General features: G+C 17.5%; 2 protein-coding genes across 2 annotated transcripts, besides 16 other annotated features; one reads left to right on the top strand and one right to left on the bottom strand. All coding sequences in view use genetic code 6, as the record gives it.

The window, feature by feature from the left end:
• Positions 1–116: a microsatellite.
• Positions 117–205: 89 nt separating this feature from the next.
• Positions 206–253: a microsatellite.
• Positions 243–306: a microsatellite.
• Positions 268–318: a microsatellite.
• Positions 284–340: a microsatellite.
• Positions 337–376: a microsatellite.
• A 107-nt stretch (positions 377–483) lies between these two features.
• Positions 484–568: a microsatellite.
• An 872-nt stretch (positions 569–1440) lies between these two features.
• Positions 1441–1499: a microsatellite.
• A 3-nt stretch (positions 1500–1502) lies between these two features.
• Positions 1503–1568: a microsatellite.
• A 1494-nt stretch (positions 1569–3062) lies between these two features.
• Positions 3063–3109: a microsatellite.
• Positions 3110–3242: 133 nt separating this feature from the next.
• On the bottom strand, positions 3243–4891 carry IMG5_009810 (importin alpha, putative; the record flags this gene model as incomplete). Its single annotated transcript, XM_004039751.1, has 1 exon — positions 3243–4891. The coding sequence occupies one exon, from the start codon at positions 4889–4891 to the stop codon at positions 3317–3319; it is 1575 nt and encodes a 524-aa protein (XP_004039799.1). The 3' UTR covers positions 3243–3316.
• Positions 3251–3291: a microsatellite.
• A 182-nt stretch (positions 4892–5073) lies between the features above and the next one.
• Positions 5074–5104: a microsatellite.
• An 89-nt stretch (positions 5105–5193) lies between these two features.
• Positions 5194–5230: a microsatellite.
• Positions 5231–6686: 1456 nt separating this feature from the next.
• Positions 6687–6727: a microsatellite.
• A 628-nt stretch (positions 6728–7355) lies between these two features.
• Positions 7356–7386: a microsatellite.
• A 566-nt stretch (positions 7387–7952) lies between these two features.
• IMG5_009800 (hypothetical protein) lies at positions 7953–9917 on the top strand (the record flags this gene model as incomplete). Its single annotated transcript, XM_004039750.1, has 4 exons — positions 7953–8467; positions 8528–9029; positions 9079–9671; positions 9710–9917. The coding sequence occupies 4 exons, from the start codon at positions 7953–7955 to the stop codon at positions 9915–9917; spliced, it is 1818 nt and encodes a 605-aa protein (XP_004039798.1).
• A 5416-nt stretch (positions 9918–15333) lies between these two features.
• Positions 15334–15385: a microsatellite.
• Between the last annotated feature and the right edge of the window lie 49 nt (positions 15386–15434).

The raw sequence follows: 15434 nt of genomic DNA, 5'->3' as shown, positions 1-15434 counted from the left end.
ACCCCACCCCAACCCCAACCCCAACCCCAACCCCAACCCCAACCCCAACCCCAACCCCAACCCCAACCCCAACCCCAACCCCAACCCCTAACCCCAACCCCAACCCCAAACCCCAAACCTTAAATCCCAAATTCTTAAACATATACAAACAACTTCAAATTTATAATAATATTTTAAACAGATTATATATATAAATATATTTAATATTATTTTTATAAAAAATTAATTAAATTTACTAGAAAAATTAATTATTAAAATTAATTAAATTAAATATTATTTTATTATAAATATTTAAATAATTATAAAATATATATATAACAAATAAATCATAAAAATAAATTTTTATTTTAATTATAAAATTTTTATATTTTATAAATTATTAAATATATATATAATTTTTTATTAAATATTTTAAAAATTTAATTATTTAAAATAAATTATATATAATTTATATTTTATTTTAATTTTATATAAAAAAAGTAAATTAATAAATAAAATATTCTTTTTTTTATTAAAAATAAAATTTATTATTTATATATTTATATATAATATAATTTTTTTTTTATTATATATTAAGAATTATATAATTAATATTTTTTTTTTATTGCTTCTACTCATATCTATCAATATATGTGTTAAATAATAATCCATTCTATAATTAAATTTTTTTTATTCTATATTTTTATTTTTTATATATTAAATTATATTAATATTTTATATACTATATATTACGAATTTTATAAAGATATTTTAATTTCAATAAGATATTTATATGAAATTGTGTTTATAAATTCAACCCTGATTTTTTTTTATTTTTAAATATAAAATTAAATTAAAATTTTAATATGAATAAAAATATTAATAATCTCAAAAAAAATAATAAATATATAAAGAATTCAATAAAATATCTATTAAAATATTTGTTTGTAAAAATCCCATCACTGATTTTTTTTTTTTTTATTTTAAACTTCCATTTTTTTTTTTCTATATAAAAATTAAAATAGTATATCAACTATAACGAAAAAACTAGCTTTTTGTGATTCACTTTTAACAACAACCCATTATCTACAAAAATATCTAATTTTATCTTTGATAAAAAAGTATATTATCGTTTCCCAATAATTTTTTTTTTCACATTATCAAACCTCTATCGAGCCATAACTTATTATTTCTAATAGATTTTTATTTAAATTAGTTAAACAAAATAGTTTTTATATACTTATAATTTGTGAAAATATAAAAAAGGAAATTTGTTTTGCATAATATTTTTTTTCAAGCATTTATTTTACGTAAAAAAAAAAATTGTTTTTTTAAATAAATAAAACTTTGTACAAGTTAAATTGAATAAATTGATGATTTAAAAAAAATATGATTTTATGCTAAGATTATAAATAAATAAGAAATTAATAAATTTTTAATATTTAAAGAATAAATAATTTATTTAATTTTTTTATTATAAATATCTATTTTTTATTATGTAAAATAATTTTATTTTTTATATTTTTTTAAAATATATATTATTTAAAATTATTTTTAATTTATATATAATTAAAATATTATTTAAAATAAAAATGTAATCAAATAAATAGGATAAAAGAAAAACCTTAAACATATGTATAAGTTCTGCAATAGCGGCTACAATCACTAATATATGTACAACTCCATTTGATGTAATAAAAATTCGTAAGCAAAAGTAATATATAGATAAAACTAATTAATAAAATCTTCACCTATTAAAATTTACTAAAAATATTTATTAAAAAGAAGGTTTTTTAACCTTTTTTAATGGTTTAAGGTATTCTATAATATAAGGAATAATTTTCAATGTATTTATGTTTTTGACTTATGAGAAAACCACATTTTTAGTTGATACATATATAACAAAATAAACATATGCAAAACCAATAATAAGTTCTTTAATTTCTTCATCAGTTTCGACAACAATAGTATTTCCTCTCGAATATTGGAAAACAATTTAATAATCAAGCGAAGGAGTTAGTTAAAAATATGGATTTTAATTAGGAAATAAAATATTTGCAGCCTTATTTGTTTCTTTATAAAGAAATGTTGGTTTTTTTCTTGTTTATTGGCCAATTAATGAAAACCTTAGAAAGTATTTACATTAAAAAAATAAAATCTCATTTTTTTTAAGTAATTTAGCTTCTGGTTTTTGTGGTGCAGCAAGTGCTTGCGTTCTTACATAACCTTTTGATTTTGTTAAAACTATTAAATAAATAAATAGCTAAAATAACAATCTAAGTAGTTTTTAAATTATGTAAAATACAATTAAAAACGAAGGATTATAATCATTATATACTGGATTTTATCCTAGACTTGGAAAATGTTTAATTTATGGAAGTTTACTTGCTTCTATATATGAAAATATTATACATTAATTATAAAGCTATAATTTTTGATTTTAAAAAGAAATTATTCAAATAAATTTTTTATAACTTTTAAAATATACAAAAAAAAAATTAAAATAAAATAAAAGATAGTAAAAAATTTTATAATTGTTATACTAAATTTATTACAAAAATATTTAAATTTTGCCACCTTATATTAAAATACATATTTATTATTTAATTATTTTTAAAAAAATAAATTAAAGTATTTTAGAATATGAATTTAATATTATATATATTGAAAATATAAATAGTAATTAATATAAAAAACTACAAAAAATAAAAAAATTACATATAAGTTTAGTAGTTAATTTTTATAAGGTTATAAGCATTAAATGCTTAATTTTATTATAAATTTACCTTTTATTATTCCAAATTTAAATCTAATAATTTGAACGATTTGTTTTTATTTTATTTTTTTAAAAATACATATCTTTTATGCATATGGTAAGAATTTTTTTTCAAAATTTAATAATTAACTTATTCAAATATGTCCGTAAAGCAAATTTATAATTTTATATTTTTAAATTACGTCATCATTCTATATAATTTATTGGCAGCTTTATTTTTTCTTTAATTATTTATTAAAAAGTATTTGTAATTTCTTCTAACATTTTATTTATTTCAGAATAAAAATCAGAATACGATTTATAATGCTTTTTTAAATATTAAGAATTATTTTTTATTAATAATATAAATTATTTAAACTTCTTAATTAATTTAAAAGTAAATTTTAAATAAATAAATAATTAATGTATGTTTGTATTTTAATTATGTTATTATAATATGTTCTTAATTTAAATATATATGATAAAATATTTATATTAAAAAAACAATAAACTCGTTAAAAAATTATATTATAATAAAAATATTATATTTAAAAAAACAAATACATATATTAAAATTAAAATTCAAAACTCTTACTCAATTTAATTTTCTAATTCATAATATTTTTCTAAAATTCTAATAGATTTAACATAAACATCATTATCAGGATGTTGTTAAAGTTCTTCAATAGTATCAAGTGCACCTAATGCTTCTAATTACAAAGAAAAAGGATTATCATTTCCAATTTTGAAAGTGGTTTCACCTTGAGCCAATATATGATTAAGAGATTCAAGAACAACTGCTAGTTATTTGGAATCTTAAGATGTTTAAAGTAAATTTATGAATACTTTAAGTACTCCTAATTCAACAAGTCTTCTTATATCTTCAGGATATCCTTAAGAAGTACAGTTAGAAATAACCCAGGATGCTTCTCTAGAAATTTCAACAGGTTCATTTTGAATTTTAGTAAATAGTAATTCTACATAGCTAACATTTCTAACAATTTAAGCAATTTAATCGCTATTTCCTGCCGCAATATTACTCAAAACCCAACAAGCTTCTCTTCTTACTGCTTTTTTTTCATGATTTATGAGTTAGAACAATTATGGCAAAGCCCCATGATTCAAAACAATATCAGTCTATTCATCATTTCCAGTGCAAATATTTCCTAAAGTTCTCAAACAGGGAATTAATATCGATAAAAGTTAATGTCCAATAAGTCTTACCAAACCAGAAACAGCTCCAGTATCGATGACTCTTTAAATTCTCTCTTCATTTCCATCAGATAAATAACTGATAGCCCAAGCACAATCAGTAAGTACTTCAGTGTCAGTTTCAGATTGTAAAACTTTACAAATTGGTTCTATAGCATTTTTCACTAATTCGTATTGGGGTAAAGGTCTTCCTCTACATAAATTACTTAAAGCCCAAGAACCATGCTTAATAGTTTTTTTATCCGTTGTATTCATAAGAATTTTTACTAAAGGATTTAAGCCATCACACTTCAATATCATGTCTCTATAAGTGTTACAATCACCAGAAATATTTCCAATTGCCCATATTGCTTATTCGCTAATGTCAGTATACAGAGAATTAAGAAGACGGCAAAATAATGGAATAGCTCCTTTATCAATAATTGATTAGGTTTGATGGGTTGTACCTGAAGCTATATTTGTTAAACACCAAGCAGCTTCTAAAGTTAAAATTGGGTATTAATTTTACTTTATGAATTCAATAAAACGAGGAACACAGTTTGAATCAATTGCCATTTGGATTGGTGGTTAATCCTCTACAGAAAGAAGTTTTCGTAAACCTATGCAACCTTAGTGCTATTAAATAATGTCTTAATTGTTTAAGCATATTATTAATTATTAAAATTATTCATTTTTAAATTGCATAGAGTATATATGGTCTAAGCTTTCACGGAGGGTTGGATCTACACTGTTTATTGCTAAGTTTTAACCATATTATGGAATGCTTTATTTTAGTTATTCTTGCTAGTTGGTTTATTGTTGAGGTTAACGGTGTTTTTTTAATACTTCTTATCTTTTTGTATTACGAATTTCGATTGCATGATCTTCTTTACGCTTCTTTAAGTCTTAGTTATCTTAAGATTATTCTTATAAGTTGTTTGGTTAAGTGAATAAATTACTACTCATTTTTTACTTAATTTTTTTTCTTCTTATTATTATTTTTAATAATTATTTAGATTTTTTTTTCTAAAAAAAGATAAATATATATAAATATATTTTATAACTATTATTTATTTATTTTTTAGTAAAAAAACAAATTTAAAACAAGATAAAAATATATATTTTTAACTTTTTTCTATATTGCTATATTTTTTTCTTTTTTTCTTTTTTTCTTTTTTTTTTGTTAAATAAATTTATATAAGATCGAATATAAAAACGTAAAAAAATAGGTAATGTATAAAATAATGATAAAGATTTTTTTATAAAAAATTTTTTAAATATTATTTTTTAGAATGATTTTTTTTTTAATTTTTTATGTATTTTTATTTTAAAAACGCAATCAAAAAAATATAATTTAAGTAAATAAATAAAAAATAATTTATATTAATGTTGAATAATACATATGATATTTATTTCTTATTAGGCATTAATAATTAAATTTATTTTTATTATAAATTGATTAATACAATAATATGATTTTATTTTATTATTAATTATTTAAAATTAAATAAAATAAAATTAAAAAGTATTAAGAAAAATAAAATTTAAAACTAATTTTCTATTATAAAATTTGAAATAAAAATATCGTTTTTTTTTAAATAAACATATTTTTAACACAATTTTAATTTTTTAATTTCAATCTTAATTGAAATGACAACTAATGATTTTAGTAATTAATTTAAATATTTTTTCATTCTAATACTTTTCTTAAAGTGATTATATTTTATCGAAAAATCCATATTTTTAAAAAAAGCGCAAAGCAAAGTTTTCGCCATCAGCAGTAAATATTTTTCCAAAACAATACAATGCCTTGTCAATTCCTTACAATATATCATAAAGTAAATTATAGTCTTATGTATCTAAAAAATCAATATAGTACTATAAATATGAACTTTGTAAAATATGTAATTATTATTTCTGTTTCCCGATTAACAATATATTATTAATGCAATAAATCAATTCTTTTTATGCTTAATTATCAAAAGAAAAAAAATTATCAAATAAAAATTTAAACATAGGTGTATCCATAAAAACCTAAATATATAAAGAATTTGAAGAACACAAATTGCTTAATGCCCAACAAATTTAATATAAAATTTAGCTTTGTTATTAATCATTAAATGCATTTTAAATAACAAAGTAAAAAACAGAAAGTATATCATTTTATAAAAGACCTTCTACATAATCATCTGGACCTGCAAATATATTACTTAAAATAAGTATAATAATTTCTAATGTTTTTGAATTTTCAATATGTTTGTTTAAAATCAATTAAGTAAATTAATCAATAAGATTTATATTTTTATAAGTTTGATAAATGAAAAATTAATCTAATAATTTTTCATCTATTTGTATAATAATATTTAGGCAAGCTAATAAATTCTGTATTAAATTTACTTGAGTTTTTTGCATATACAAGAAATCGCTTAATAAGTCAAACATTATTTCTAATATTTATTTATACTAAATTTTTAAAATATAATTAATTTATTTTAATAATTTTTTTAAATGTATACATGCTTTAATTTTATTTATTTAGTTATTGTATTTGGCTAAGATATAAATATTCTAATTAAATAAGCGTATTCTTCTATATTTTTAGCAGATTAAACTCTACAATTATCTACTATTAAATAAGAAAATTTATGAATAACAAATAAAGCCTTGACCAACTTTTGCTCATAAAATAATAACTTTAACTTTTTGCTTTCTACCAAAATATTAATAATTGCAAAGCATGACTTTATAAAAAAAAAAAAAAAAATAATTAAATAAATAATTAAATAAATAAATAAATAAATATATATATATATATATATAATTTAAATTTTTACATAATCAATTAACTTTGTATTATTTGTTAATAAATTGCTTATTAATATTTAAATCATATTTTAATCAATTATTTATTCTAATACAGTACTTTTTGCATTAAAAAGTACTCCTATGAATTCTAGTAATTATATTTTTAATTCTAATTAATCACAATCATTTAAAATTTTAAATGCCATTTAAATGCAATCCAAATTTATAAATATATATAATTTATTAAAATCTAATTATGAGTTTTATTAATATAATATATATTAACATTTTTTTATCAATTATATTAATTATTCATTCTACTTATTTTTATATAATTATTCTAATTAAATCATTTAATTTTAAAAATATTGTTTTTATTCATATTCAACTTTGGAGTTAATTAAAATTTTTTCAGATTCAAAATCATCAATTCTATGTTCATTGTTTTTTCTAAAACGTTTTATTTTCTCGCTTTTTTTTTTCTACGAATTTCTTGTTGATAAACTTCTTTTTTTTTTAAATAAGAATATTTGATATATCGTATTTTTTTAATATTTATGACATTTTTTATAAAATAATTAAATAATTTAATTAATTTGATAATTAAAAAAATAAATTATTTCTTATTTATTTTTATAATTTTTTTTATAATTTTTGCTTTTATTTTTTTTTAAATAAAAAATAGCGCATAAAAAAGTTAATTATGTAAACAAAAATAAGAATAATTAAAAAAGGTTAAACTATTATAATATTTTGAAAATAAACAAAAAAATATATATAAGTTTATATTTTTTTTAGAATATGATTAAAATAATATTTTATTTTTTTATTTAAATTTATATTTGTATATATGAATTATTTTTATCAAAAATAATTACTCAATAAATTTTAAATATTTTTTATATTTTAAATAATATATACTATTATTTTAATTTTTTTTTTATATAAATTATATTAATAATATAATTATATATTTTGAAATAATTTTTATATATAATTTACACATATTTCAAGAGTATTCATTCATTTAAATTATAAATATTATAATATAAAGCTTTTAATTAATTTATTTGAATATAAAAATAAATCATTAAATTGCATATAAGCAAGACAAAAAAATATAAAGATTAAAACTAAAATAAATCCTATAAACTAAAAAAATAAATAAAATAAATATATAAATATATTTCAAAAAGAAGGAAAAAATTAAATATTTATAATAATGGATTAAAAAAAATCATTTGGAGACGAAACAAAATTAAGAATAGCTATAGTAAATTAAGATAAATGTAAACCAAAAAAATGTAGATAAGAATGTAAAAACGGTTGCCCAATAAATAAACAAGGAAAATTATGTATTCAAGTTACCCCAAAAGATAAAATAGCCAATATAGCAGAAACCTTATGTATTGGCTGTAACGTATGTGTTAAAAAATGCCCATTTTAAGCCATTAAAATAATAAATCTTCCAAAAGACCTCTCAAAAGATCTTACCCATCGTTATGGTCCCAACACATTTAAATTACACCGTTTACCAACACCACGCCCTGGTTAAGTATTAGGGTTAGTTGGAACAAATGGTATAGGAAAATCTACAGCATTGAAAATATTAGCAGGAAAAGAATAACCTAATTTAGGAAGATTTGATAATCCTCCTGATTGGAATGAGTTACTAAAATATTTTAGAGGCTCTGAATTATAAGGATATTTTACAAATATGTTAGAATAAAAATTAAAGTAAATTAATATATATATATAAATATGCATTATTTAAATAAAAAATATAATATATATTAGATCTGCTATAAAAATTTAATATGTAGATGCAATTCCTAAATACGTAAAAGGAAAAGTAGGGGATATAATAAGGTAAAAAGACTCAAAAGGAAATTCTGAATAACTACTTTAAGAATTATAATTAGACCATTTATTAGAAAGAGACATCACCCAATTATCTGGAGGAGAACTTCAACGTCTAGCTATTCTTATTGTTTGTATTTAAGACGTTCAAATATCCATGTTCGATGAACCTTCATCATATTTAGATGTAAAATAAAGACTAAAAGCAGCAAGAGTAATAAGGTAATTAATTCAAGATAAGAATTATATTATTTGTGTTGAGCACGATCTTTCTGTTTTAGATTATCTTTCTGATTTTATTTGTTGTCTTTATGGTGAATAAACTGCTTATGGTATTGTTACTATGCCTTTTTCTGTTAGAGAAGGTATTAATATTTTCCTTGGTGGATTCATTCCTACAGAAAATATGCGTTTTAGAGAATATGGCTTGAGTTTTAGAGTATTTTTTTTTTTTAAATACAGTTGTAAATAAAAATTAAATAAAATAGGTTGCTGATAATATAGAACCTATTGATACTGCTTAATTAGCAAGTTATACTTACCCTCATATGGTTAAAAAATAAGGAGATTTTTAACTGACAGTACATCCGGGAAGTTTCAGTTAATCTGAAATTATAGTTTTATTAGGAGAAAATGGAACTGGTAAAACAACATTTATAAAAATGTTAGCTGGTAAAGATGCTGACATGAAAGACAAAGTTCCAGAATTAAACGTATCTTATAAACCATAAACACTTGCACCTAAATTTGATGGAAGTGTAAGAGATTTACTTAACTTAAGACTTTCTAATGCTTATACGCACCCTGCTTTTGTTTCTGATGTAGGAAAACCCATGATGTTAGAAGATATTATTGATAATGAAGTGCAAGCACTATCTGGTGGTGAATTGTAAAGAGTTGCTCTTATATTGGCTTTGGGTAAGCCTGCTGATGTTTATCTTATTGATGAACCTTCTGCTTATTTAGATTCAGAATAGAGAATTATTGTTGCTAAAGTTATTAAAAGATTCATTATGAATACTAAAAGAGCTGCTTTTATAGTAGAACATGATTTTATTATGGCTACTTATTTAGCCGATAAGTATTTTTTAAAAAATAAAGTTTTATTTATTTTTAAAGGGTTATTGTTTATGAAGGGTCTCCAGGTAAAGAATGTATTGCTAATTCGCCTTAGAGTTTAGTTTCTGGTATGAATAAATTCTTAGAAATTATGTCTGTCACTTTTAGAAGAGATCCTTCCAACTTTAGACCAAGAATTAATAAAATGGAGTCACTTTTGGATAGAGAATAGAAATTGGCAGGAAATTATTTTAGTTTAGAAGAGTGATTTTGTTTATTTATTTTCTATTTTTATATTTTTATAAATAAACAATATTTAAATATTCAATTTATTTATATTTATTTTCATTTTTAAAAATTATCAAATTATATTTTTTTTTGTCATTTTATTATCTATTTATTATAAGGTATATTATATGTTTTTTAAAAAAATTAAGACATTTTAATATTTATTAATCTTATATAAGCATAAAATAAAGGGTAAAAGTTAAATAAAAAATTAAAACATGATAAAAAATAGAAACAATAAAAGTAAAATTAAAATATAGAATAATTATTTAGATAAAATTATTATTAATTTAAATATGTAGCATACTTAATGTTTTCAGTTTCATCTTATTCTCTGTTAAGGCTTAAACAAAAGCATTACAAGATTTATAGTTTAATTTGTTATATTTATAATTATTTAACTTTGTTAATATAATATCCATCTTATTAACTCAATAATTATTTTTTTAATTAATTATAGGATAATTATTCTTCCAGTCGTTTTCTTTAAAAACTAAATTTTATATTAAATGATTATAAGGATGTTATTTTTTGAGACCTTTAAAAACATTAATTATATTACATTATTTACATTATTTTGTGAAAAATAAATATAATAGTTCTTCATTAAATAGAACTATTCCATATTTAAAACCAGTTTTTTATTTTACACCATCATATTTCTAAATATTTCAATACAAAGAATACAAAGAGTGTTTTTTAATTATTTTCTAAAATTTCGATTCCATATTATGTTATTAAGTTAGTTTTAGTTAAAGATGCCTTTTTTAAGTATTATTAAAATTACTTTCTTCTTTATTAAAATTTAAAGAGTGCCTTTTTAATTTAGTCTTTAAGCTGAAATTTTTAGTTCATTCTAATCTTAGTTAAAAAATCTAATTAATATCATGATTTATGTTTCTATTATGAAAATTATCTTTAATTAAAAATAAAATATTAAGTTTTTCATTTATAATACCACTTTCTTCTTATGAATTATTATCATATAGATATAAACAACATTTTATTTCCATATAATAATTATTTTCTTAACGGAATTGATATTAAATATTTATCTTTTTAAAAAAGAAAAAAAAAATATATATATATTAGAAAAATTTGTCTTTTTAGAAATGTAATTTATATAAAGACAATAATGAATTAAATGATCTTAAGAATTCAAGCCAAAATAAAATTTCCACCTGCTTCCTTTGTTTTATGGTAAATACTTATACAATCTTTTATTTTACAAATGTTTTCTAAATCTATATGACAACCTTTTAAAATTTACTCTTTTAATAATATGGCTCTTTAAAGATTATCCATAATTTATATTTTTTTGACAATATATTTATATTTTAAAAAATACTTTTAATTTTGCCAAAATTTTCCGATAAATTATTTTAAAATAATTCCAATTTATCCCATACTATAGCCAAAATTTCACTACCCATAATACAATTAGGAAACAAATAGTCAATATCATTTGCTGGCTTAAAATCTCCATAGCCAATAATAGTCCTAGTAGTAGTAAAAACTATACAAATAATGAAAGAATATGTGTCATGTAAATAATCTAAAATAATAAATTTAATAATATTATTAAACAATTTGAATATCTTCTTAAATAAAGCCATTCCTATAATCTTATTTTTAATTAACTTTAATTATAAATTCTTATTAAATAATATTAATTTTTATCATTAACTACCAATTATCAAAAATAGTTCCTTTTAATTATTCCTTATTAAAAATTATTAATGGAGTTGCTGATATCAGGTCTAAAATTAACTTTTGCTTTAAGAAATTAACAAATATTTCTACCCAATAGTTTCTAAATTTTTTTGTTATAAAAAAATATTAAAATTAACTAATATATCAACAAAAATTATAAAATCAAAAATTTAAGAAAATAAATCTTCATATATTTTGATACCGAATATATTTTAGAAATTTTCGATGGATAAATTTAGGAAGTTTATCGAATTTATTTAAAAAAATAAATTTAACTTTTTTTGCGTAATTTTTTTTTCTCTTCTTATTTCGTGAATAAAATATTATTTTAGCTTTTGAAATTAATTAAAGCAAAAATGTTTTATCTTTAAAAACTTATAATTTTGATAACCTAAATTTTTTAATAGGATAACTTTAAGTATTTTCTAGAAAATTCTTGATTATTTATTTATCTTTAAAAGCCATAAAAAAAACTGAGTTTTGTATCTTTTTTGTAGAAATCTATAAACATCTTTTTCATTTTATTTAATTTTAAATATCATTATTATTATTATATTTAATTGATACCTCACTTTTTATAAGTTCATAGCATATTAATTATTCAAATATATGTATATTATTAATTTTTTATATAATAATTATTCAAACATTATTACTTGTAGATTCGAAATTTCTTTTTTTTCTATTTATTGTTTTTACTTAAATATTACAATTAACTTTTCTAAAGAAAATGTGTTTAAATAAAATTATTAATTTTACAACATTTTATATACATTATTTTTTAAATAAGAGTATACTATTATTAATGTCATAATATAATTATAGCCGAAAATAGCAATAATTGTTATAATTTAATTATGTTTTTTAATTGTTAAATAAATACATGATTCTCAATGGTAATATATATTTTTTTTTATAAAAGAAAGTAAATTAATATAAAATATATTTAAAATTTTATTAAATAAATAAAAATAAACACAAAATTATTTAATAATAATTAAGTAGTTAATTTTTTTGTCATATTTTTTATTATTTACTTATTTAATTTTAAAGTTAAATAATATTAATATTTTTAAAAGAGATTTAAAAAAAATATTAAAAATAAATATTTAATTTTAATATTAAATATATTTATTAGTAATATTATTAATTTCATATAATAATTATTATATCTATTATTTATATATATAAAAAAAAAATTATTAAATGATTAGTAAATAATATTTATTTATCATAAAATAATAATTTAATATTATTTCTATTTAAAAAAAAATAATGATATATACATACAAAAAAAATTAATTTAATTTTCAATAATAATTTTAATTGAGTTCACAAGTAAAGTCTCAATGAGTTTGTTTTATTAAATCTATTATCTTAATTATTTATACTAATTCCACATGTATTTCAAAAAATCTAAACCTAAAAAAAAATTGATCGAGAAAATAATTTTTAAGTACCTGTGCAAACTATTTTTCAATATATTTATTTAGTTTTATTAATCTTTCTAATATATAATAATTACAAAGAAATAATAAATAATTAAATATTTGAAATTTGTAAATAGTTTATTTTATATTATCTACTTTAAACTCAATTAAAGTTAAAAATTAATAAATTATAAGCAAGAATAAAATTAAATCATAAATAAAAATAACATTTTTATTATGTCTTTAAATATTTTTGAAAATTAAATAGAATATTCAAATTAAAATTAAGATATATTTAAATAATGTATAAAAATAAATAAATTATTTATTAAATATTTTTTTTTTTAAACAAATTATAATAAATTAATTTACTAAGAGTTATTTATCAGATTTAAAAATTAAATATTTAATTTAATATTAAATATAATATTATATACAAACAATTTTAACCATATTAATATAAAAAAGTTTATTATTTGATAATAATTAAGAATTATTAATCATTTTTTTTATTTTTGCTTTATTATAAAAAAAATATTTAAAAACGATAAATTCTGTATTCCGTTTTCTTAATTTTATTTAAAATAATATAAATAAATAATTAGAAAAAAAATTAAAAAACTATTTGTAATAAAATACTTCTAATAAAAATGAATAAAGAAGAAGAATAAAAAAATTTGATGTAGAATAAAAATTTAGTTTAAAATTAAGACTTAAATTAATAATATCTATAACAATAGAGTAATCTAATTTAAGAATAAGAAATAGTATAAAATTAAACTTTTAACTAAAAACCTCCTTAAATATAATATGATAAAGATTAAGCATATGAAAATTAAATTCATATTTAAAATAAAATTTAAAATTAATAATTATAAATTGCAACAGAATAAACAGGTTTATAAACAGGATAAATTAAAAAATGTAAGTATAATTATTTGCCTGTTTAATATTGTGAAATTTGTAATTTTAAAACTCCAATCAAAATGAAGCCTTCAATAGGGACTGGTACATGGCTATGCTCTTTTATATTATGTTTTTGTGGATTATTTCCAGCTTTTATTCCATTTTTTTGCAATAATTGCAAGGATACTGTATATTAATGTGATAGATGTAAGAATTAAATGATTAAAACAAGATTTGAACCTTGTGAGTGCATATAAGGCAAATGAAAATAAATGAAATTATTTTTATATCAGTTTTATTTAATTATATTCTAATATAATATCCACTCATAAATTAATGTTTTTTATTTCTATTTTATTATTATTTTAAGAATAGTTTTTATACTTTTAAAATATAATATATTTATATTTGTAAATAAAAATAATAATTTTAATATTTTCTTCAAAATAAAAACTTAATACAACTTAATAAGTAAATATTAATAAAATAAAAATGTTATTAAATATGTAAATAAATTTAAAAAATTAAACTATTTATAAAAAACAAAATTAAATCATATAACAATAATAAAGACATATATATTCTTTTTAAAATAAAAAATAAATAATTTTATGTAAATTTTCAATATTAATTTTTTCATCAAATAATTATAATTTTTTTATAAAGTATGTTAAATTTTTGGTTTTTTTAAAAATGATCTATAATATAAATTAAAAATAATGATATAATATTTAAACTTACTTTTAAATATTAAAGTAGTTTTTAATAATATAATATATTTATATAATATTATTAAATAAATTATTAATTTTATATTATATATAAGAATTACATTTTTTATCTAATTCATATTCAATATATTTTATTTTCTTTCTTTTTTTTTATTAATTTAATATTTTAAATTATAATCGTCATTTTTAGTATATTACATTATAATAGATTTTCCTCTTCCATGAATTTTTATTAGTATTAAAAGCACTCACTATTTTTCTTTCTTTTTTTATTCTATTTTGAATTTAATTTTAATATTCATCATAGTTTATATAATTATTAATAATTAAAATTATATAGATTATAAACCCATTATTTTTACTGGTTTTCAGGTTTGTGTATCATCGTCCATTACAATATTTTTATTCAGCTTTTTACTAGTTTTATTTATTGTTTAAATGTTAATAAATATATTTATTTCTGTTCTAGTTTGTTTTCTCATTAATATTTTCATCTAAATATATCTTATTTAGAGAATTTTATATTATGCATAAATATTTTATAATATTATTTATATATTGTTTCTAATTATTATTACTATGATTGACCTTAATTTTTTATAGACTTTTTGTATAAAAATATCTTAATTAATTGTTAAGATATAAATTCTTATATTTATTTTAAGATACTAATTTAAATATATAAATTTTCTTTAAATTATGATTTTGTTCTTTGTA

Source organism: Ichthyophthirius multifiliis, assembly GCF_000220395.1.
Source record: "Ichthyophthirius multifiliis unplaced genomic scaffold scaff_1120509249527, whole genome shotgun sequence".
In the NCBI taxonomy this organism is placed as follows: Eukaryota; Ciliophora; class Oligohymenophorea; order Hymenostomatida; genus Ichthyophthirius; species Ichthyophthirius multifiliis.
The sequence above is the reverse complement of the archived record's forward strand: the minus strand, read 5'-3'. Positions and strand labels throughout refer to the sequence as shown.